This window comes from Amblyomma mixtum, chromosome 10 (assembly GCF_055824585.1).
Source record: "Amblyomma mixtum isolate Tamu chromosome 10, ASM5582458v1, whole genome shotgun sequence".
NCBI lineage: Eukaryota > Metazoa > Arthropoda > Arachnida > Ixodida > Ixodidae > Amblyomma > Amblyomma mixtum.
This window is the reverse complement of record NC_143021.1, coordinates 174027767-174050734: the sequence shown is the minus strand read 5'-3', so window position 1 is coordinate 174050734 and position 22968 is coordinate 174027767. Positions and strand designations below refer to the sequence as shown.

General features: G+C 42.4%; 1 protein-coding gene across 1 annotated transcript in view; it reads right to left on the bottom strand.

The window, feature by feature from the left end:
* LOC149327780 (uncharacterized) overlaps window positions 1–22523 on the bottom strand; it is a 35384-nt gene extending 12861 nt beyond the window's left edge. Inside the window, exon 1 of the mRNA XM_089564971.1 lies at window positions 22477–22523. Within this exon, the coding sequence (XP_089421097.1) occupies window positions 22477–22523 (47 nt within the window). The remainder of the gene's footprint in view (window positions 1–22476) is intronic.
* Between the last annotated feature and the right edge of the window lie 445 nt (window positions 22524–22968).

Sequence of the window (22968 nt, the reverse complement as noted above, 5' to 3'; positions counted from 1 at the left end):
CTGAATATGTTATCGCTTAAAGATAATTGATTAGAAAAGCAGAAGAAAAAACAACCACATGCCGCCGGTGGGATCCGAACCCACGACCTCCGAATTACGCGTCCGGTGCTCTACCTCTGAGCTACGGCGACGGCTGTCAATTCTTCTGCTTTCGGGGGTATTTATGTTTTACAAGTAACCTAACCTTGAGAGTGTTCATCAGCGCCACCCACATTCATAAGCGGCGGACGTAGAACGTCCTGAGTTACCGCAGGTGTGACGTAGAACGTCATCGAACGGAGAGGGTGGAAGCTGCGTGAGAACCCTCTTATGCTTCCTATGGCGTCAAGGCTGCCAGAATCGAGGCCCTCGCTAAGCAATTAAGCAAACAAGGGAAGGGTAATGAGGGGCTCGTTATAAATATGACAGAAGCCAACAGCCACAGAAACCAAAGGGCACAGGGGATTTTTTTTTTTTAATTAATTTATTTATTTTGTGGTGTTGATCAATTTAGAATATTACTGAATATGTTATCGCTTAAAGATAATTGATTAGAAAAGCAGAAGAAAAAACAACCACATGCCGCCGGTGGGATCCGAACCCACGACCTCCGAATTACGCGTCCGGTGCTCTACCTCTGAGCTACGGCGACGGCTGTCAATTCTTCTGCTTTCGGGGGTATTTATGTTTTACAAGTAACCTAACCTTGAGAGTGTTCATCAGCGCCACCCACATTCATAAGCGGCGGACGTAGAACGTCCTGAGTTACCGCAGGTGTGACGTAGAACGTCATCGAACGGAGAGGGTGGAAGCTGCGTGAGAACCCTCTTATGCTTCCTATGGCGTCAAGGCTGCCAGAATCGAGGCCCTCGCTAAGCAATTAAGCAAACAAGGGAAGGGTAATGAGGGGCTCGTTATAAATATGACAGAAGCCAACAGCCACAGAAACCAAAGGGCACAGGGGATTTTTTTTTTTTTAATTAATTTATTTATTTTGTGGTGTTGATCAATTTAGAATATTACTGAATATGTTATCGCTTAAAGATAATTGATTAGAAAAGCAGAAGAAAAAACAACCACATGCCGCCGGTGGGATCCGAACCCACGACCTCCGAATTACGCGTCCGGTGCTCTACCTCTGAGCTACGGCGACGGCTGTCAATTCTTCTGCTTTCGGGGGTATTTATGTTTTACAAGTAACCTAACCTTGAGAGTGTTCATCAGCGCCACCCACATTCATAAGCGGCGGACGTAGAACGTCCTGAGTTACCGCAGGTGTGACGTAGAACGTCATCGAACGGAGAGGGTGGAAGCTGCGTGAGAACCCTCTTATGCTTCCTATGGCGTCAAGGCTGCCAGAATCGAGGCCCTCGCTAAGCAATTAAGCAAACAAGGGAAGGGTAATGAGGGGCTCGTTATAAATATGACAGAAGCCAACAGCCACAGAAACCAAAGGGCACAGGGGATTTTTTTTTTTTTTAATTAATTTATTTATTTTGTGGTGTTGATCAATTTAGAATATTACTGAATATGTTATCGCTTAAAGATAATTGATTAGAAAAGCAGAAGAAAAAACAACCACATGCCGCCGGTGGGATCCGAACCCACGACCTCCGAATTACGCGTCCGGTGCTCTACCTCTGAGCTACGGCGACGGCTGTCAATTCTTCTGCTTTCGGGGGTATTTATGTTTTACAAGTAACCTAACCTTGAGAGTGTTCATCAGCGCCACCCACATTCATAAGCGGCGGACGTAGAACGTCCTGAGTTACCGCAGGTGTGACGTAGAACGTCATCGAACGGAGAGGGTGGAAGCTGCGTGAGAACCCTCTTATGCTTCCTATGGCGTCAAGGCTGCCAGAATCGAGGCCCTCGCTAAGCAATTAAGCAAACAAGGGAAGGGTAATGAGGGGCTCGTTATAAATATGACAGAAGCCAACAGCCACAGAAACCAAAGGGCACAGGGGATTTTTTTTTTTTAATTAATTTATTTATTTTGTGGTGTTGATCAATTTAGAATATTACTGAATATGTAATCGCTTAAAGATAATTGATTAGAAAAGCAGAAGAAAAAACAACCACATGCCGCCGGTGGGATCCGAACCCACGACCTCCGAATTACGCGTCCGGTGCTCTACCTCTGAGCTACGGCGACGGCTGTCAATTCTTCTGCTTTCGGGGGTATTTATGTTTTACAAGTAACCTAACCTTGAGAGTGTTCATCAGCGCCACCCACATTCATAAGCGGCGGACGTAGAACGTCCTGAGTTACCGCAGGTGTGACGTAGAACGTCATCGAACGGAGAGGGTGGAAGCTGCGTGAGAACCCTCTTATGCTTCCTATGGCGTCAAGGCTGCCAGAATCGAGGCCCTCGCTAAGCAATTAAGCAAACAAGGGAAGGGTAATGAGGGGCTCGTTATAAATATGACAGAAGCCAACAGCCACAGAAACCAAAGGGCACAGGGGATTTTTTTTTTTTAATTAATTTATTTATTTTGTGGTGTTGATCAATTTAGAATATTACTGAATATGTTATCGCTTAAAGATAATTGATTAGAAAAGCAGAAGAAAAAACAACCACATGCCGCCGGTGGGATCCGAACCCACGACCTCCGAATTACGCGTCCGGTGCTCTACCTCTGAGCTACGGCGACGGCTGTCAATTCTTCTGCTTTCGGGGGTATTTATGTTTTACAAGTAACCTAACCTTGAGAGTGTTCATCAGCGCCACCCACATTCATAAGCGGCGGACGTAGAACGTCCTGAGTTACCGCAGGTGTGACGTAGAACGTCATCGAACGGAGAGGGTGGAAGCTGCGTGAGAACCCTCTTATGCTTCCTATGGCGTCAAGGCTGCCAGAATCGAGGCCCTCGCTAAGCAATTAAGCAAACAAGGGAAGGGTAATGAGGGGCTCGTTATAAATATGACAGAAGCCAACAGCCACAGAAACCAAAGGGCACAGGGGATTTTTTTTTTTTTAATTAATTTATTTATTTTGTGGTGTTGATCAATTTAGAATATTACTGAATATGTTATCGCTTAAAGATAATTGATTAGAAAAGCAGAAGAAAAAACAACCACATGCCGCCGGTGGGATCCGAACCCACGACCTCCGAATTACGCGTCCGGTGCTCTACCTCTGAGCTACGGCGACGGCTGTCAATTCTTCTGCTTTCGGGGGTATTTATGTTTTACAAGTAACCTAACCTTGAGAGTGTTCATCAGCGCCACCCACATTCATAAGCGGCGGACGTAGAACGTCCTGAGTTACCGCAGGTGTGACGTAGAACGTCATCGAACGGAGAGGGTGGATCCCTCTGGGTTCGGATCCCACCGGCGGCATGTGGTTGTTTTTTCTTCTGCTTTTCTAATCAATTATCTTTAAGCGATAACATATTCAGTAATATTCTAAATTGATCAACACCACAAAATAAATAAATTAATTAAAAAAAAAAATCCCCTGTGCCCTTTGGTTTCTGTGGCTGTTGGCTTCTGTCATACTATGGAAATGTTAGATACGTTATTGCAGCAATGTATAGGCCCCCTAGTTCTACCGTTTCCGTTCTAGACGATCTCAAACAATATTTGTACACGAATGTCAAACTTGGTGATCGTATTATATTGTCAGGTGATTTTAATTTACCTAATATAGACTGGTCGACGTTCTCACTTGAAAAACATGACGGTTTAGGTGAAGCAATGTTGGACATTGCTTTTTCCTTTGATTTATTGCAAATTGTGGAACAAAGCACAAGAATTCAGGGCAGTTCTCAGTCAGTCCTTGACCTATTTTTTGTCAGCGGATCAATAGGCGCAGATACAAATTACGAAATAGTACCTGGAATTTCGGACCACGAAGCTGTCCTACTCACCATTGCTGATGCCGTCTTGGATAGCAAGCCTAAATATCCATCTTACCCAAACTTTTCTCGAGCCGATGATGTATCAATCATTGACATACTTTCGCTTAACTTCGATGCCTTTTCAGATAGCACGGATGATGTGCATTCGCTTTGGTGCAGGTTTAAAAAATTAGTAAAAGAGTGCATTGACCGTTTTGTCCCGCTGATAACTAAAAATAAAAACGGTAGGAACTCCTGGATCTCCCGTGAGACGTTACGACTCCAAAGGCAATTGAAGCGTCTTAAGAAAAGATTAAAAATCCATGCTGCACAGGCGGTCAAAAAAAAGATTGACGAAATTTCCTCCCGCCTTAAAAATCAAGTATATGCCGATAAACAACGCTACTATGGTGAATCACTGCCCAGTTTCATAACTACAGCTCCAGAAAAGTTTTGGCGTTCTATTTCACCGACTCCCAAGGAATGTGATGTATTTCATGTTGATGGTAAAGATGTGTGCGATGGCAAGGTAATAGCAAATGCATTTAATAAACATTTTAAGTCCGTCTTTACTAAAGATAATGGCGTAATGCCGTCTTTCGAATTACCTACGTCACCTATACCCGATGTTAAAATAAGTGAAACAGGAATACTAAACATGCTTTTAAATTTGGACATTAAAAAGTCTTGCGGTCCGGACAACATTCCAAACACATTTTTAAAGCGGTATGCAGAATGGGCCTCAAAATACCTGCACGTTCTGTTCACGAGATCATTGTGCGAGGGACAAGTGCCGAGCGACTGGAGGACTGCCAGAGTGAAGCCACTACATAAGGCAGGAAAAAAGCAGTGCATTCAAAATTACCGCCCAATTTCTTTAACATCTACGGTATGTAAACTTTTGGAACACATAATTCATAATCATATCTCAGAATTCTTGGAGAAATATAATATACTTACGAAGCATCAACATGGTTTCCGAAAAGGCTACTCTGCAAATACCCAATTGGTTCTAACAGTGCATGACTTTTCTAAAGCAATTAACAATGGGAAACAAATAGACGCTGTTTTTATGGATTTTTCAAAGGCTTTCGACAAGGTGTCTCATAAAAAGTTACTTCACAAATTAGGTGCAATACTGAAAAATTCTCAACTAATTAACTGGCTTGCGGCTTATCTTGAGAACAGAGAACAATTTGTTGTTTTTAATGACCACCATTCAGAACGACTTTCAGTTGGCTCTGGCGTCCCGCAGGGCTCGGTGCTTGGGCCTCTTTTGTTTCTTTTGTTCATTAATGATGTACTGCATGGCATTCCCGTTAAGGTTAAACTTTATGCTGACGACTGTGTATTGTACTCAGAAATAGAGAACGCCGCTGACCAGGAACTGCTGAACAATGCCTTAGGACAAGTTGTTGCCTGGTGCAAAGCTTGGCAAATGTCAATTAATTTTCAAAAAACTGTTTTTATGACCATTACACGCAAAAAGCACAAGCTTAAATATCCATATGCTACTAACGACATATTTCTCTCCGAAGTAACACACTACAAGTATCTAGGACTCTGGATCACTAATGATCTCACTTGGACTAAGCACCTTGAATATGTAGTAGCTAATGCTAACCGCAAATTATTCTTCTTGAGGAGGGCTTTGAGACTTTCCACCCCTTCTGTCCGTCTGCTCGCATACAAAAGTGTAATTCTGCCGATACTAGACTATGCATGTGTAATTTGGGACCCTTTCACCAAGACTAACATCACCAAGATGGAAATGGTGCAAAGAAAAGCAGTTCGCTTCATATATAATAGCTTTGGACGTACATCAGTAACCGAACTACTAATGAAAGCAAACCTGCCACCATTAACGCAAAGAAACCGTGTATCACGACTAAAATTCCTCTTTCAACTTATTAACGGTCATTATAAACCCACCTCACGGGAATAGTTAGTTTTTCATCTGGGTATTCTACAAGGCAGAGACACAGTCGCACAATAACCGCCTTTAGCACCCATAATAACTGTTTTAAGTATTCTTTCTTTCCCCGAACAGTAACTGAATGGAATCTACTAACCAATGATCAAATTTCAAAATCATCACTGTCGGCATTTGTTTTAGGTATTGTTTAGAAACGTGTTGTCTTTAACTGTTTATACGCTCCATGGATCTAATTTGTATTATATGCTTTGTCTGTGTTATTGTTTTCATTATGTATTTATTGTATCCCACCCTGCTAAAATCCCCAGAGGGGATTGCAGTATTGATAAATAAATAAAATAAATAAATAAAAATCAAGAAAGATGCAGTCTGTTTGTTCATTTTTATCCATATTAAAATTTAGATCAGTTGTTAGCTCGAGCAGTTGAGTGTCACACGAATAACCTTTTCTGAAGCCGTGCTGGTTGTGAAAGAAAAAGTTATTGGACTCAAGGTGGCGACGAACATTAGAAGAAACAACATGCTCAAGTAGTTTACAACATATACATGTGAGCGATATTGGTCTGCAACTGTCAGGAGAATTTCTATCACCGTTTTTGAAAACTGGAATGACTTTTGCCATTTTCCACTCTGCAGGGAGTTGACCTGTCTCTAGTGATTGCTGGAATATACGACATAATATTTCGCTAGAAATCGGCTTAGTATTTTTGAGTACCTTCGAATTAATTATATCAACGCCACACGAAGTGGAAAGGTTGAGGTTGTCGATCAGAAGTGATATGCCTTCAGGAGTAACAGTAATGGGTTCCATATACGGCCAGTCAAATTCGGGGACAAATGGTACACTGGAATGATCTTCCTTAGTGAAGACGGATGAAAAGAATTTGTTGAACGCAGAGGGGATATCATTATCAGGAACAGGAACATGTGCGTCTCTACACAGAGAAATGTGATTAGTATTTTGCTGCGGCGCAATCAACTGCCAAAACTTTTTAGGCGCGGATTTTAACAATGCGGGGACATCATAAGAAAATAATTTATTCTTCGCGTCACGTATGGCAGCACAGTATGAATTGACACAGACTTTGTAAGACGTCCAGTCATTCTGATTGCTAGTCAGTAAGGCTCTCTTATATAATCGTTTCTTTTTATTTCTAAACCTTCTAAGGGACTTGTTAAACCAAGGATTACACTTATCCTTGCTCACACGGACTAATGGGACGCGCAAGTCAACCAACTCACAGATCTTTGCCCTAAAAAGGGCCCAGTTTTCATGCACCGTTCTAGAAGAAAAATATGGCAGAAATGTGAACCGAAAGAAAGTGTCAAGGTCAGTGTTAATCCGAGAATAGTTGGCCTTATTGTAGTCCCGTATCTTTTGTGGACGTAATGTGAACGTAATTTTTTCAGCCCTGAAAAAAGTTAGGAGTATTTGTGCCAGGGTTGACAAGCGGTCTGGTTCTGCTGTTCTTGATAAGCGGAAAGTGTGCAATGTAAACCATGTAAACCGGTGCATCAAATGCGAAAAAGGTGTAGCGTACCAGATTCCGCTGTCTTGTGGGCGCATGTATGTCGCTCAAACTGGCCGTTGCATGAATGTTCGTTTACAAGAGCATACCTTGACGTTAGAAAAACCGCCTTCTACAAATCTTGCCAAGCACTGTATGGAGCGCAGGGGCTGTAAGCCTTTACTCGATATAACAAGTGTTTTTGTTTAGGCATCCTAATCAATTGACAAGAGAGGTATCACAAACGTATCATATCTACAAAAACCAGCCTACATGTGTTAGTGACCGCTCTGTTGTCCTGCATGAGCGGGAATCTTCATATCTGGACGCGCCGGCCTGACTGCATAAGTTTTGATGTTTTTGTTTTTCCTTTGACCATATATTTTCTACGTTTGCGAATATACGCTTAATTGGGAGTCAGCGCTTGTGCTGTTCTCTTCTTTGTCCCTGTCCTGTGTGCGCTGGAAATTTTAAAACATGCTGTACCAACTCGCTCCAATGTCAGTTTTACCACTGTTTCTCTTGACTGTTGGTCAAATGTTTAGGGGAAACCCCCAAGATGGAGTAGATTTGTAATAAGGGAGTAATTACTCATTGACATCCACCCGAGCGCAGCCATACAGCTACAAATGTATAGCTTTCTCAGAAACTTCGTAGTTAAAGAAAAATTCGTCCTGGTCCAGGGTTCGAACCCGGGACCACCGCTTCACCGGAGCACTCGCTCTACCAATTGAGCTGACCGGGACGGCAAGCTTATGGTAGGGCGAGAGCGAATTGAACTCAAAGTGGGAACAGTGTTGGTCAAATGTTTAGGGGAAACCCCCAACGTGGAGTAGATTTGTAATAAGGGAGTAATTACTCATTGACATCCACCCGAGCGCAGCCATACAGCTACAAAGGAAAGCTATACAGCTTTCTCAAAAACTTCGTAGTTAAAGAAAAATTCGTCCTGGTCCGGGGTTCGAACCCGGGATCACCGCTTCACCGGAGCAGTCGCTCTACCAATTGAGCTAACCGGGACGGCAAGCATATGGTAGGGCGAGAGCGAATTGATCAATAACTCGAAGTGGAACAGTGTTGGTCAAATGTTTAGGGGAAACCCCCAAGGTGGAGTAGATTTGTAATAAGGGAGTAATTACTCATCGGCTTCAAGTTTGGTTTTATCTTGATTAGTATAAGGAAACCAAAAGACGTTAGCATATTCTAGAACAGATCTAACCAAAACATTGTAGGCTAAAAGCTTGGTTTGTAAAGGGGCTAATGTGAGGTGACGTCTAAGAAAAAAAAGTCGTTTCAAAGCTGTTGAGGTGATTTTGTCCACGAGAGCGTTCCACCGGAGGTCATGGGTTATTAGTACGCCAAGATACTTATGATTAGTCAGTGCAGGAAGTGGTGTGTCATTTATAGTATACCGAAAGTTGGATTTATGTTTCTTCCTAGAAACTGTCATAACAGCAGATTTAGTAGCATCAAGTGTCATCTGCCAGTGGGTGCACAATTTTGCTATAGAATGTAATGCGTTGGTAAGAGCTTCATGATGCTCTATTGTATTAATTTCACGATAAATTACACAGTTACGGGCGAACAGTCGTATATTAACGTTGTGATTAGTCGCCAGATCGTTTATGAAAATCAAGAACCGAACAGGTGTCAAGACACAACCCTGAAGTACATCAGACAATACATTTACTATGTGGGAGGCTTGATAATTAATTTCTACAAATTGTGTTCTGCCTGATAAGTAGTTGCTAATCCAATTAACTACAGAGCCAGGACCTAGAGTAGAATTTAGTTTATTAGCATCTTCACAAAACCGCAGTTACTACGCGATACATGAATTTAACGATACAGTAATGGGATTACCTTCAGATTCAAATAAGCCCTTTTCTATGTTTCGTTTAAACTCGCAAAGTCTTCGAAACAAAGAAGATGCCGTTGGCGCTTATCGGAACTTACTTAGCATAAATTTGATGTAATAGCATTTACAGAAACCTGGTTCACTGATTCATCTGATGTTGTTCAATTTGAAGACTATTCTCATGTGTCTTTGTTCAGAGACAACAAAAAAGTGGGCGGTGTCTCTCTGTATTTTCGTGATGGCGTATCACACGCCTCCCTAGAGTCGTTTTCCGTTGTTGATTGTGATTTTTAGGTACTTGTTGCCGAATCCTATGGTGTTATTATAATTCTTGTTTATAGACTCCCGTCTGGTAAAGTTGAACGCTTTTTTTCCTACCTTGACAGTGTACTTCACTCGTTTACAGGAAATAGCCAATCTTGTCGTGCTGGGTGATTTTAACATAGATATATTCACTGAAAATACAGTTTCTAAGATTTTATTAGTATGATGTCTACCTACAGTTGTCCAAATGTTATAAACCTGCCAACAAGAATTACCACAAGTACCAGAACTGCTCTCGATTTATGTTTCACTGATTTCTTACCAAATGATGTCCAGTCGGGTGTGATGGCCTGCGATGTTACCGACCATCTTCCATTTTTTTGTCTTTTTGCCCCATTCGAGGAAAACTTTTTCTAATAGCACAGCTAACCAGGGTGTCGAACCGGTATTTTTTCGGGTTCGGTTCGGGTTCGGGTTCACGCCTTTCGGGTTCAGTTCCGGGTTCGGCTCCAGAGGGCCATTCCGTTCCGGTTCGAACCGGTTCGGACCGTCTCGAACCGGTTCAAACGGGTTCAAACGGGTTCGGGACAAAAAAAAATTACAACGCAGATGGGTTTCAGTCAGCCTTGCTGTGCGTTTTCTTTTTTCTTGCACATCGCTATACAAAATAAAAAATGCCAAGATTTGTTTACGAGAACATAAAACTGGGCTAGTTGGTAGCGGTTGCTCAAGCAGCGCAGTAAACAGGACAAACGGAAGTCTGGAGACGACACCGACGCTGACTAACAACTGGTTATTACATTCTCGGAAAAGTATATGAAGGCGCAGGACACAGTGAAGAATCCAAAAAAACATAAGAGCAAAGATTAAAACTAAAAAAAACATACTACGCATGCACATCGCAGTCGAGTCATGACATCTTTTTCAATGAAATTCGAAGACTATCTTCCATGGTAGACGGCACTCCCCTATCTCCTGGACCTTACACAGTTGCCAAGAAAGCCTGGCTCCTTTTCTACGAAACTGATGTATGCTGAAGCAACACGCTCATCTGCATCCTTCCTGATCATAAAGGCCTCCACCATCTCCCTAAAAATGCGGTCAGGGTGATTAAACAGGAGACTTGTCTTTCTAAGTGGGGAAGCAGATGAGAGTGTTGCTTCACCATCTATCACTTTGGTAGATAAGGAGTCAGGCTTTCTTGGCATTGTGTGAGGTCCAGGAGATAGGGGAGTGCCGTCTACTATAGAAGTTACTCTTCTAATTTCGTTGAAAAAGACGTCACAATTCGACTGTGATGTGCATGCGCAGTATGCACATCACAGTTTTAAGTTTTAACCTTTGTTCTGTTTTTTTCGGGTTGTTTCTTGTGTCCTGCGCCTTTATATACTTTTCCCAGAATAAAATAACCTGTTATGAGTCAGCGTTCGTGTCGTCGCCTGTCTTCCTTTTGTCGTGTTTACTGCGTTACATGAGCATGAAAAAATTTTTTAATGCGAGATGTTCTCATTTTACCCACTTTATTTATTGTCCGCAGCAAAAAGACGAATTTACGGCAACAGCCGCAAAATGAAATGAACTCGAAATTATTGAAAATCGGCTATGTATATACGCTATAATTCACCTTATGAGGTGTGGGACGAAAAGCCGATGGATTTTGCACCTACAGGACCCCCCTGCAGTTTGGGAGACCCCGTAGGACGAGTAACAGGTCTCCCTTGAAGCTTTCGTCAGTTGGGACTCTCTCGTACGCAGTGTACTTACGGGGCCCCAAAATTGCCGCCGCACGCGCCCTCTACGTTCCCGCGCACTACTGAGAAACGAAACTATCATGTATCGGCACGTATACATAGACACAGATACCTTTCCGTCACCCCGAAACCGACTTGCCAGTCCCCCCCTCCTTTACTACATGGTAAGAAAATGTTCGCGAATCCCTCCACCGCCTATCCCTTACCCAACGAGAGCCTCGTGGGAGCACTGGCTCTCCCTAAAATCCGGAGCTTACCAAACATTTTATTTAAATCACCTCTTCGATATCGCCTTTGTGACTCGTGTTATAGTATATATCGAGCCCCTATAGCTCAATGTCATCAAACACAGAGCTAATCGTGGCTTCTCACTATAGTAAAGTAAGAAATTTGATTGTGATAGAATGTTTTGGACTTTTCCCGGGGCGCTATCAAAGGCAACCTTTGCGTCAACAGAATTTTTTGCGCCCTTGATAGAGTGATAAAGAGTGGTTAATCTGGCGTGCACCATTGGTTCACCAACTTGTTTCAGGCATTTATTTTCGAAACTAAAAACAACCCCTTTCTGGCACCTGTTAAGTGCTCGCCTGTCTTTTCTGGACATGCTCGCGAGCGCTGATTCATTCGGTTTTCTCACTCTTCGCTTTTATTTACCTGCACGGCCTCTCCAGAAGGCAGATGACAAATGTTGCGATCGGTCATTACTTCCTCTACCAATACATCTACAGCCTTACCTAGACTTTCTTGATACTAGTCTATTAAAGCGAAGTCAGTGGATGTAAAGTGGAGCCCACTTGAATGGCCACAGATATAACGAACGGTCGCTTAATACGAGCGGATGTGGCGCTACCGTGAAAATATATGCATAAGGGCAACGGAAATTCGTCGCAGATACAGCGAACAACTCTGGCCACACCACTCGGTTACAGCGAACGAGATAGCGCGGTGAACTACCCCGAAGTTGTAGTGGTCGTCCTTCCGCTAAGCACGCAGAGGAAATAGCGCCTCTCAACCTTCACGACACCGCCCCGGAAAGAACATGCCAACCCAGAAATGGAATTAAAAGGCGGCACGTTGTACGCAGCGCTAACCGGAAAGTCCGGCGTCCGGTAACACTGTGAAAGGTAAAGTAAACACGGCAACGATATGCTATAATTCTCTATTGAAATAGTAAGTAACCGCCGGCCAAACCCGCGTCGATGGCCAACGAGGGCAATCATTGCCTACGCGTTCGCCGGCTCGGCAAAGCATCCTGAGTAGAAGAAGCGCGGTGCGCGTGAGACAGGGGCATCATCAAAAGCGAAGCTACAGACCAATCTCGCGGATTAACTAAAACATCTATCAGATAATTTTTAAATCCTAGGTGGCCAAATCATAGCCTACCCAGTCGTCTCAATCTTTGGCGCCGCTGCCATGTGCAGGCATTGTTATATATAGCGGACAGTGCAACGGATGCATTCTGCGCCACAAGCGCTGCGCTACTTCGTCTCTGCATCAGCCCAGTAACGACAGAAGAAGCTCGAAAACACGCGTGACCAGATGACTGCAGATTTCTGGCAACGCTTCGTTGATCCATAGCCGACCCGATGTTTCCTCGGATAACTACGTTCCTGCGGACCACAAAATCGAAGAAGCGCCTGCTCTGACGGAGACGTGGAACACTAAGTGCGAGCTCTTCCTACTGCCTGGAGTCTCATTTACGTGGCCGACCTGCCACCAGTTGCCATGCACACTTCATCCATGATTAGTTATACCCCGTCCCCAAACTTGATGTTTGGCAGCGAGGTCTCGACAAAGATTAAATGATCGCCCTAGATAGCCTGGAAAGAATCGCGGCAGTCTCTGCTTTGCACAAGTAGGCACGCATAACGCAGCTTTGTAAGAAATAATTGCCCCTTTTAGCAGCCTTAGTATTTTTGGCTGTTGTAAGAAGAATCCACTTGCTACGAACATCAGATATAACGAATGGAACCTGCGTGACCGTCAGGTTCGCTATAAGTGGGCTCGACTTAGTTTTAATCGGCCACAAAAACCTTTTTCACCCTTTAGACATGGACCTTACATGTTAAGACGTACCTTCGCGCCAAAGGGGCGTTTTTGCCGTGGTCAGTGCATTTCTACCTGCCCGAGCAACGAGAAACAATTTCAGCAATAAAATGGTTGGGTTGGTTGGTTGGTTTATGGGGTATTTTTGTCATGATGCTGTATTCTTTTGGGACATACTTAAGGAGTCTCTTAAAAACCCATTGACATCCCATTAACATCCCATTGACATTAAAAACCCATTAATTATAACATTTATGTCTGCGATGAAGAACTCTGGAATTCCGTGCGAACTCTTCGTGTTCATAGGACGCAGAACCGCCCCGTTCCACGAGGTCACTGTTCAGACAACAGTGCACTTTAACGCAGGAGGAATATGTTGCGTAAGTTCAACCTCCTGACTGGTTCCCCTTTCATGGCGTGTGCACCGTCTGTAGTTTTCATGTGCAGGCGGAGGCAGGGAGTTATGGTGGCATGAGGCCTTATGCCGAGGTCGCTGATTTCGATGCGGTCAAGTAAGGCATGAGGAGGGTCAGAGAGGTTCCAAATATTCCATGCAACAACCATAAAAAGAAGCCTACAAGATAGCCGAGTAGTCTAAAGCATCTGTAAACAGAGTTTTCTGTTGCGCCGTTATTGGTTCGAATTGGTTCGAACAACCATGCAAGATTGTTGTGAAGGCTCAACGTGTTCATCGGCCCAAGCGTTCTAAGAAAAAAAAACACTAAAAATCATAAGCCTGTCGCGTCCGACACGAAGAACGGGAAATGACAACGAAAAGTAGATATAAGTCGCCAGACAGACAATTCAAGATCGAGCAGTGCGAGAACAGATGATGGAGCCGCGCTCTGGCGACTGGCAGCAATTTTTTCTTAGAAGCAGAACGATTTCAGCGAATCGGCAATAACGAAATCACTCGATCGTAGTTACATTGCATCGCAGTAGCATCTTTTTGGGCGTAATCACTATCGCATGCCAGCGAGCACATTTATTTCCGCATTGCCCTTTTGTGTAATCGGTATTTAATACTTTCCTTATTAGTACATCTCTACCGTTGCCATGAACCCGCCTTTCGTTGCTTATTTCCGTCGCGCGCGAACAAGAATATGCGGATTCTAAAAAAAAGAAGCTGCACCAATTTATACATCCTTCTTTTGGTAATGCTAGTAGCAATATATCAGGTTTAACGTGTCGAGTAGACATTGGGGCTATATCACAGACGGAGGGCTTCAGATTAACGGAGGCCAGCTGGGGATTTTCGACGGACGCTGGTTTTTGTATTTTTGGAATCAGCAGCCGAGCACCACAGCCATTGAGCCATTTTTTTCTTTATTGCCCTACAGGCCCATCGCGAGGGGTTTTACTTAGAACTTGCTGCCTAAGACAATGAGCGTCTACAAAATTAAATGTTGCGCTACCCACTGCTATTGCTCAGTGGTTATATAGGCGCTCGGTGGTGTCTATAGTACTTTACTGAGTTAGAGCACTCCTAACATTTTGATTAAAGATTTACGCAAAAATGTAAAAGAGAGGAGTAATAACTCAAGATTTCACATAAACCTGACGTACAAGTGTTTACAATTGGCGGCAGTACATTACAGAAGCGTCAATTAGGCTTCTTCCCAGGCACGAGACCTCCTGTGAGTTTGCTGTCACATATACTGGGTATCATTTTCGCACTTCCGAGCGCAGACAGCTACGGGTGGGTAAGTTTATGCGATAGATCATCTCATTTTGTTGGAAAACAACACGTATGCCGGGATGCAAAAAAGTGGGGCTGAACCGGGTCCCGAACCGGTTCGGAACGGTTCCTTTGAATCGTTCCGGTTCGGTTTCAGTTCCAAGATGGCGAAAAAAATATGGGTTCGGTTCGGTTCCGGTTCCGGGCGAAAATTCGGGTTCGGTTCCGGTTTCGGGTTCGGGTTCAGTTCCGGTTCGACACCCTGCAGCTAACACTTTCCATCGAAAAATTAATGACGAAACTATAAATTGCTTTCGATGCATGATTTCAGAGGTGGACTGGTCACTCGTTTTTAATGAAGAAGATCCTAGTCGCTGTTACGATGACTTTGAAAAAAATTTCAAGCTGCCTATTATGGCACCTTTCCTCTAGTCCGCTGCTCTAGGTACAAAAAGTCTAAGAAGCCGTGGGTTACGAAAGAGCTGTACAAAAGAATAAGGCAAAAACACAATCTCTTTGCTGATTTTTTGAAGCACAAGGACATGAATATTCTAAACTTGTATAAAGCTGTAAGGAATAAGCTCAACACTGATCTAAAAACCGCAAAACACGAATATTGCGCAAAAGCGTTCGCTAATAAACTTGCCCCTAATCAGATATGGAGGTCATACAACAATTTAGTATCAAAACGAACCGAGCACACTCCAGTAGAGATTGTGATAAATGGCGTTCCACTCAGAGGTCGTCCCTTATCAGACATGTTTAACGAACACTTCCTGACGGTTGCTGAAAATCAGTCTGCGCAAACAGCATGCACTGATCCAATGTCATATCTTAAAGGCAGACCAAAGCCTTCGATATTTCTTTCCCCAACAACTACAGCCGAAATCTCCTCGTATATAATGCGTCTCAAAAATAACTGTTCCGTTGGAGCTGATAACATCAAGGGTGAGGTAGTGAAAGCTGTATCTGATATTATCGCACCTTTGTTGTCCTATATATGCAACCAAATGCTCAAAGAAGGCAGGTTTCCAGATAAATTAAAGATAGCAAGAGTTTGTGGGATACATAAGACAGGAAGCTATAATGATCCTAATAATTACCGCCCAATACCCGTTTTGCCGGTTTTCTGCAAAATTGCTGAACAAGTCATCAATACCCGCCTTACTTCGTACTTCATTAAGACCGGAGCTATTGCAAAAGAACAATATGGCTTTCAGAAATGGAAATCTACGGAAAAAGCTTTACTTCACATAAAGGACAAAATAATTAACAATATAGAAAACAGAATTTTTAAACTTGGGCTATTCTTAGACTTTAGAAAAGCCTTCGAGTCGGACTGTCACGAAATTTTACTGCGCAAATTACAATTCTATGGGATACGAAGCTCTGCATTTAATCTTATTCAGAGCTACTTATCATCCAGAGTACAATTCACAATGATTAACGACATACCTTCAAGCTACGGGCTTATACGCACTGGTGTGCCACAGGGCTCAATACTGGGTCCTATTCTATTCCTAGTTCACATAAATGACGTTGTTAATATTCTTCCTTGCTCCGAAACAGTTTTATACGCTGACGAAACAAACATTTTCTTTGATGACGCCAGTTTACAAGCAATAGAATGTAGAGCAAATCTCTGGTTAGAAAACCTCACATTATGGTTGAGGGCCAACAGGTGAGAACTAAACATCACGAAGACGAAGTATGTAATATTCAGAGCTAAAAATAAAGTCATAGATGATGAGCCAATCATATTATACAATTCAAATGTTTTACAACGAGTGCAGTCGATAAAATTCCTTGGAGTTATATTTAATGAATACCTGCTGTGGACTAACCATATTAATCAAGTCAGAAAAAAATTTTCGCGATCAGTGGGCCTTCTAAATAAATTTAGACTTCTATTACCTGTATGGCTCAAAAAGCAACTTTATTTCAGTTTAATTTTAATTCGCATCTTCACTATTGTTTACTGATATGGGGAGACTCAACACAGACTAATTTAAATGCTTTGTTTTTACTACAGAAAAAGGCCTACGAGCATTTGCTAATCTAGGCTACTTGGATAGCACGAACTCGTGGTGGAACAGCTTGGGGTTACTGACAATTTTTCAATTAAAAACTCTTCGGCTAGCGCTTGAAACATATAACAGATTTCATCTTGAAACTCAGTTTTTGCAACACCAGAACTACCACAAAACCCATATCCCCTTCGGCACATGGCAATAAGAGCACCAAAAGCAAGAACAAATTACGGATTCCTGAAGTGTATGAGACACACTTCGAATAAATACTTTTCAATACTTTTCAAGCCAAGTCAAGTCAAGTCAACTTTATTCCGGACATGTAAAGAAAATCACATGGCTGAGGAGGAGGGAAAAAAAAGCCGCACTATTGCGGCTTGCCAACGTTCCCTTCCCCTAAACTACATCGGCGGCAGGGATAATGAAAGCATATAAAGCATACATACAAAGCACTTAGTTCACAATTTGAACATAACAAAAAAGAAATCGAAAAAATAAGAATGTACGGTTTATCCGCAACCGGAAAAGGAATCAACATAATATATCTTACATCACATACAAAAAGAAAAGGCATTTCAAAGCAAACACATTCCAACAAAAAGAGCAATCAAGGCATCGCAAAGGCAAGGCTAGCAAATATTATAAAAATAAAGTTTTCATCTGTTGGTTCGAAGGTAAACGAACTTTTTAAACTAATTAGTTTAATGTGTGTAATCCGATCAAATGCCTTCGAAAAATTTAGTAGTATTAGATCGGTTTGCTTTTGTCTGTCTATGCTGTAGCATAAGTTGTGGACTAATTCTAATAACTGTGTTACTGTCGAAAGGCCTTGGCGGAAGCCATGCTGAAATGGGGAGAGTATGGTTACATTTTCAAGGAAGACGGTTATGTGTTTTAGTATGATGTGTTCGAGTACTTTAGACACTGCACAGGTGATATACATGGGTCTGTAATTAATAACATCTGCCCTGTTTCCTGATTTGTGTATCGGAATAATTTTGGCTATTTTTCATTCCTTTGGAAGGTCATTCACCCCTTACAATGCTAGGATTAACGCCTTTAAATATTCATTTTTTCCACGCACCATTGAGGAGTGGAACAGGTGTCCGCCAGATCTCTTAACCAGAGCTGATTCTTTTGACTCTATGTTTTCTTCACAGCATTTAATTTGAGAGCCATTTATTTCTACGTTTACTTTTTGTATTTTGCATCTGAGCCTTGTATTTATTGCTGTATTTTGTGTTACAACTTCTATTTAACATTTTTCAATTTTGCTAAACCTGTTCTTTTTTGCATATATTATGTATTCGCCCCTCCTGCTTGGGCCTACTGTAGGCCTGCAGTATGTTCTAAATAAATAAATAAAATAAATACATGTTGAGAGCGATTTATTTAAAAGTAAGCACAAATACCTAGCCATCCATTAGGCGTATCTTTTTAGAAATGAATTTGGGATGTTGTCTGGTCCTGGTTCCTTTTTTTTTGTGTCCAGATTTAACAACAGGTTAAGAACCCCAGTCTCGGTTACAGTTAGTGATGTGTTTCGTTTGTCAATGTCAATGTTTGTTTGTCAATGTGTTTCGTTGTTCGTGAGCTCTGATGAGGGACTATACCATTATCGTTAGAAAAAACTGACGCGAAGTAATCATTCAGTTCGTTGGCTACCTCAAGGCTTTCTTCTTTTGAGGCTGGGCTTTCACTTTGTCTTTTAGGATTTAGGTAGCTCCAAAATTTTAATGGGGACGTTCTTATAAAGCTATTGAGGCTGTTATTAAAGTAATGCAATTTAGAAGTCTTTATTCGATGTTTCATGCTTTGTATCGCAAGGTTAAGATGGGTTTTTGTTTTCGTGCAAGAGTTCACCTTGAGAGCTTTTTTGCGGCGATTAACTTTGCGCTTATCGTGTATGACTTCGCGGGAGATCCACGGGTTACGTCTTTTTATTTACCTCCTTCTTCGTGGGACCAACTTATGTATACAATATGAGACAGTCGTTTTAAAGCTTTGTCATAAGAAGAAGAAGAAGAAGAAGAAGAAGAAGAAGTTTCTTTATTTTGCTTGAGCAAAAAAGGTGACGGAAGAAAGAGCTGCTTAGTTGCAGCTTGACAAAGCTCCGGCCACCCAGACAGCAAGCACTTGCACAGCACATAGTTTTACAAAAATTGATAAAACAGGCCTCTTTAAAGAGCAGTCAATTGTCAATTGTCACGTGCAGAACAATGAAAAAAAAATAGACACTTGAAACAAGATTTAAAAAACAAAGAAAGAAAGAAAAAAAAGAAATCCGCGGTACAGGTTAAACAAAAATTTTAAAAATTCCCTTGTGCAACATTTGCAGAATGTCTATTTGTTTTTCATCCAGTTCATTGAGCGCATGCGGTATGGCGTGTTTTAGTCGTTGTTTTCCGCACATTGTACGGGAAAATGGAATGAGCCATGGTGACTGATAGCGAAATGAATAGGTATTTGTTGTTTTTTGTAGTCTAGCTAAGGTAAGAAATGTCTCAGATTTTCCTTGTATTGCATTCTTGTACTTACTTAACAGGTTATAGGAGTACATATCTTCCACTTTTAGAATGCAAGGTTTGAGAAAAAGGGGTCCTGTGTGTTCTAAAAATGATGTGTTTTCAATAATGCGGGTGACGCTTTTTTGTATTAAGGCAAGTTTATTGATGTTTGACTTGGTGGTATTTCCCCAAAGCAGTATACAGTAGCGAAGTTGTGGATAGAAAAGGGCATTATATAAGAGCTTTCTTGTAGCTGGTGGGAGGGCGTGACGGTGTTTGTTTATTGTACCTACAATCTTACTTAGCTTTGTCGACAGATGTTGAACATGCTCGTTCCAGGACATGTGCTCGGAAAAGAACACGCCAAGCGTTTTCACACACGTTTCCAGCCCAAATGTATACGGACCGAAAGTAATGGTGGGAGATATTCCAGGTAGGACTCTGGGTGCACGAAAAAGAATACATTTTGTTTTGGATTCATTTAGTATCAGGCTATTTTTTCGGCACCATTCCTGCAGATTGTTACAGAATAAACTGGCATCTGTTTTTATTTCTTCTAAGTTTTGTCTAGATATCCATACTGTGCAATCCTCTGCATATATGACAATTGTGCAATCTCTGTAAATTTCTACAATATCGTTGATGTAGAAAAGAAAAAGAATGGGTCCTAAAATGCTTCCCTGTGGGACACCCGACTGAATTTCTTGTAAGTGCGATTTATTTCGGTTTATCTCAACATATTGATGCCGGCCAGTCAAGTATGACCAAATACAATACTGGAGTAATATTGGATGATTTACACGGTCAAATGCCTTGCTGAAATCTAAGTAAGTACCTAAAGTTGTAAGTTTTTTCTCGAAATTTTCCAAAATAACCTCTTTTTGTCTTAAAAGAGCGTCTTCTTTGGAGCGGTGTTTTCTGAAACCGAACTGGTGATCCGTTATGAGGATTCAATGTCAGAAAAAGCATCGCTTGCAAGTTCTTTGTATGTGTCGAACTCGAAGAAAAGATGATCTAGAATACTATTATCGTCAGCTTTAGTGAAATCATGAACAAAAGTTTGCGGTCGTGGCGGAGAAAGCGTGCTACTGATAGGGACACTGCATAAGATTAGTTTGTGATCGGAGATTCCGTCTAGTATTTCAGTTTTAGTTTTATGGAGTGGATAGTGGTGACTTAGAAATACTAGATCAAGCATGCTACTGAAGAACCTTGCAGCCGTGTTGGATGATTTACAATCTGAGTGAGATTAAACTGTAGCATAATATCTAAAAAATAGTCTGAAGAAGCGGAGTGATGTTACACTGTGAGCCAGTCAATATCCGGGAGGTTGAAGGTCTGCTCCATTTTGGAAAATATCTACCTGCTGGTCTAATTACGCTCGACAATTGCTGCGCGATCAGTTACCACGGACGCTAAATGACTATATAAATCAGGGTATCGACATTACTAAACTGACACTTTCTGATTTCATTGCCGTTCACCTGTTGAAACTACTGAATCTTATTCTATTTTGTGTACCATGTGATATGCACTAAATTGGTGTATGTAGTTTGTTTTAAAAAGTTCCATGTTTGTAACACTTGGTAGGGTTCCATTTTTATTGTTGCGTATTTTGCTTTGTTTTTGCGCTGTTCTCACTGCTGCCAGCGCTTGTTGTGGGACCAAGGACAACTCAAGCCGTGCCTGAATGGCTTTTCCCTTGGTTCCTTTTTTTCACTGTATAGTGAGAAAATAAAATAAAATCACTGTCACTGTCACCAAGCAAGATGAATCTGGTACCTAAAAGATGACATTGCATATAGCAATATAATACCAGCATAAAGTCGTGATCACTTGATCAGCTGCGATAAACGCAACCCACCACTATCGAGTAGGAACCAATTATCAGTTTGGAAAAGATTGCCTCTACGCCTTCGATATCCGGAAGTACAGTGACTTGTATTTTTTTTGTTCACAAAAATGGCTACGCTGCCACCACGAGTTTTGCAATCCTTGCGAATTAACGCGTAATTTGGGGGCGTAACCTCGGTGTCCATGATATCGGACATGAGCTACGTTTCAGTCACGGCCATAAAGTCGGGTTTTATGCCAATAAGTAAGCTTTCTAAAGAATCAAGTTTGTTTAGGATGAAAAACTGTAGCGCTCGAGGCAAGGACACAACGAAGACGACAACACATGCGCTATCGCATGTGTTGTCGTCTTGGTTTGGTTTGGTTTATGGGGTTTAACGTCCCAAAGCGACTAAGGCTATGAGAGACGCCGTAGTGGAGGGCTCCGGAAATTTCGACCACCTGGGGTTCTTTAACGTGCACTGACATCGCACAGTACACGGGCCTCGAATTTCTCCTCCAAAGAAGTTCAACCGCCGCGGCCGGGATCGAACCCGCGTCTTTCGGGACAGCAGCCGAGCACCATAGCCACTGAGCTACCGCGGCGGCTTGTTGTTGTCTTCGTTGTGTCCTTGTCTCGAGCGCTACAGTTTTTCATCATGAGCAACCAACTCGCCAAAACATCCACGCTGACCTTGTTTAGGATGCTTCGAGCATTGATGTCAGCAAAAGTTATTACTTTTTCTGCTGGTTGCGGCGTGGCCACAATGTTATTGCATCGCTTTGACTGTTTTTTGGGGGACTCGTAGGACTGACTTTGGTTTCCACTGGCATTACACGGTTCTGCCCATCACCCCAGAAGAAAAACTCACAGTTAACACGCAACTTATCAAAGACAAGAGCAACTTTGTCCCCTTTGTCTTTGTGCTCCTTCGCAGTCTCCCATAACTTCTTTCGTATGCTACGTACGCGGGCCGAGTAATCCTCACTGACCGAGTACTCCGATCCCTTCAGCTTTGTACAGTTCTTTAGTATTCGAGATTAGTCCCGTGAGTCGAGCAGTTTAAGGATAACCGGTCTGGCCTTTTTCGTATTCGTAGGCCAGCCCAGTGTATCAAATTTTCGATGGTAACGGGCTCTATATTTAGGATGTCCTGAACAATTTTCTCGTTGACTGTTTTTTCCAGTGTGTCGCGATCCTCAATTTCATCCTCAGAAATTCCATATATTATTAGGTTAGACCTTCGTGAGCGATTCTCCAGATCGTCTATTCTCATTTCAAGGGTCATCACTGTTTTCTTTAGGCTGTCAATCTCGTGCAGACATGTTGATATTTTACTGCACAGTACGGTCAAGTTTTGTAATTTTGTATAGATGGAGACAAGCCTTTCTTCATTTATTTATTTTAAGTCATCTGCTATACTTTGTAGCTGTTTCATTAGATGCGCCATATCAGGTCCAGGGTTGGTTTCAATATCACCGGCAAGCAGTAGAAGCTTCACGGCATACAGTAAATCACAGAACACTGGACAGAGCAGCCCTGGGCACGGCAGCACTACAAGGTAAGGGGCGCTTGACCGATAGCACTTGCCGTAGCATTTGCTCACCTGTTCGAAAAAGACCAGCGGGTTTGTGAACCGCATGCCTGAAGTGCCGCCGTGCCCGAGAATCCGTCCTGGTTCATCTGCTGCCTTTATTTGGGTCGTGGCCGATCCACCGCCATGGAGGCGCTGT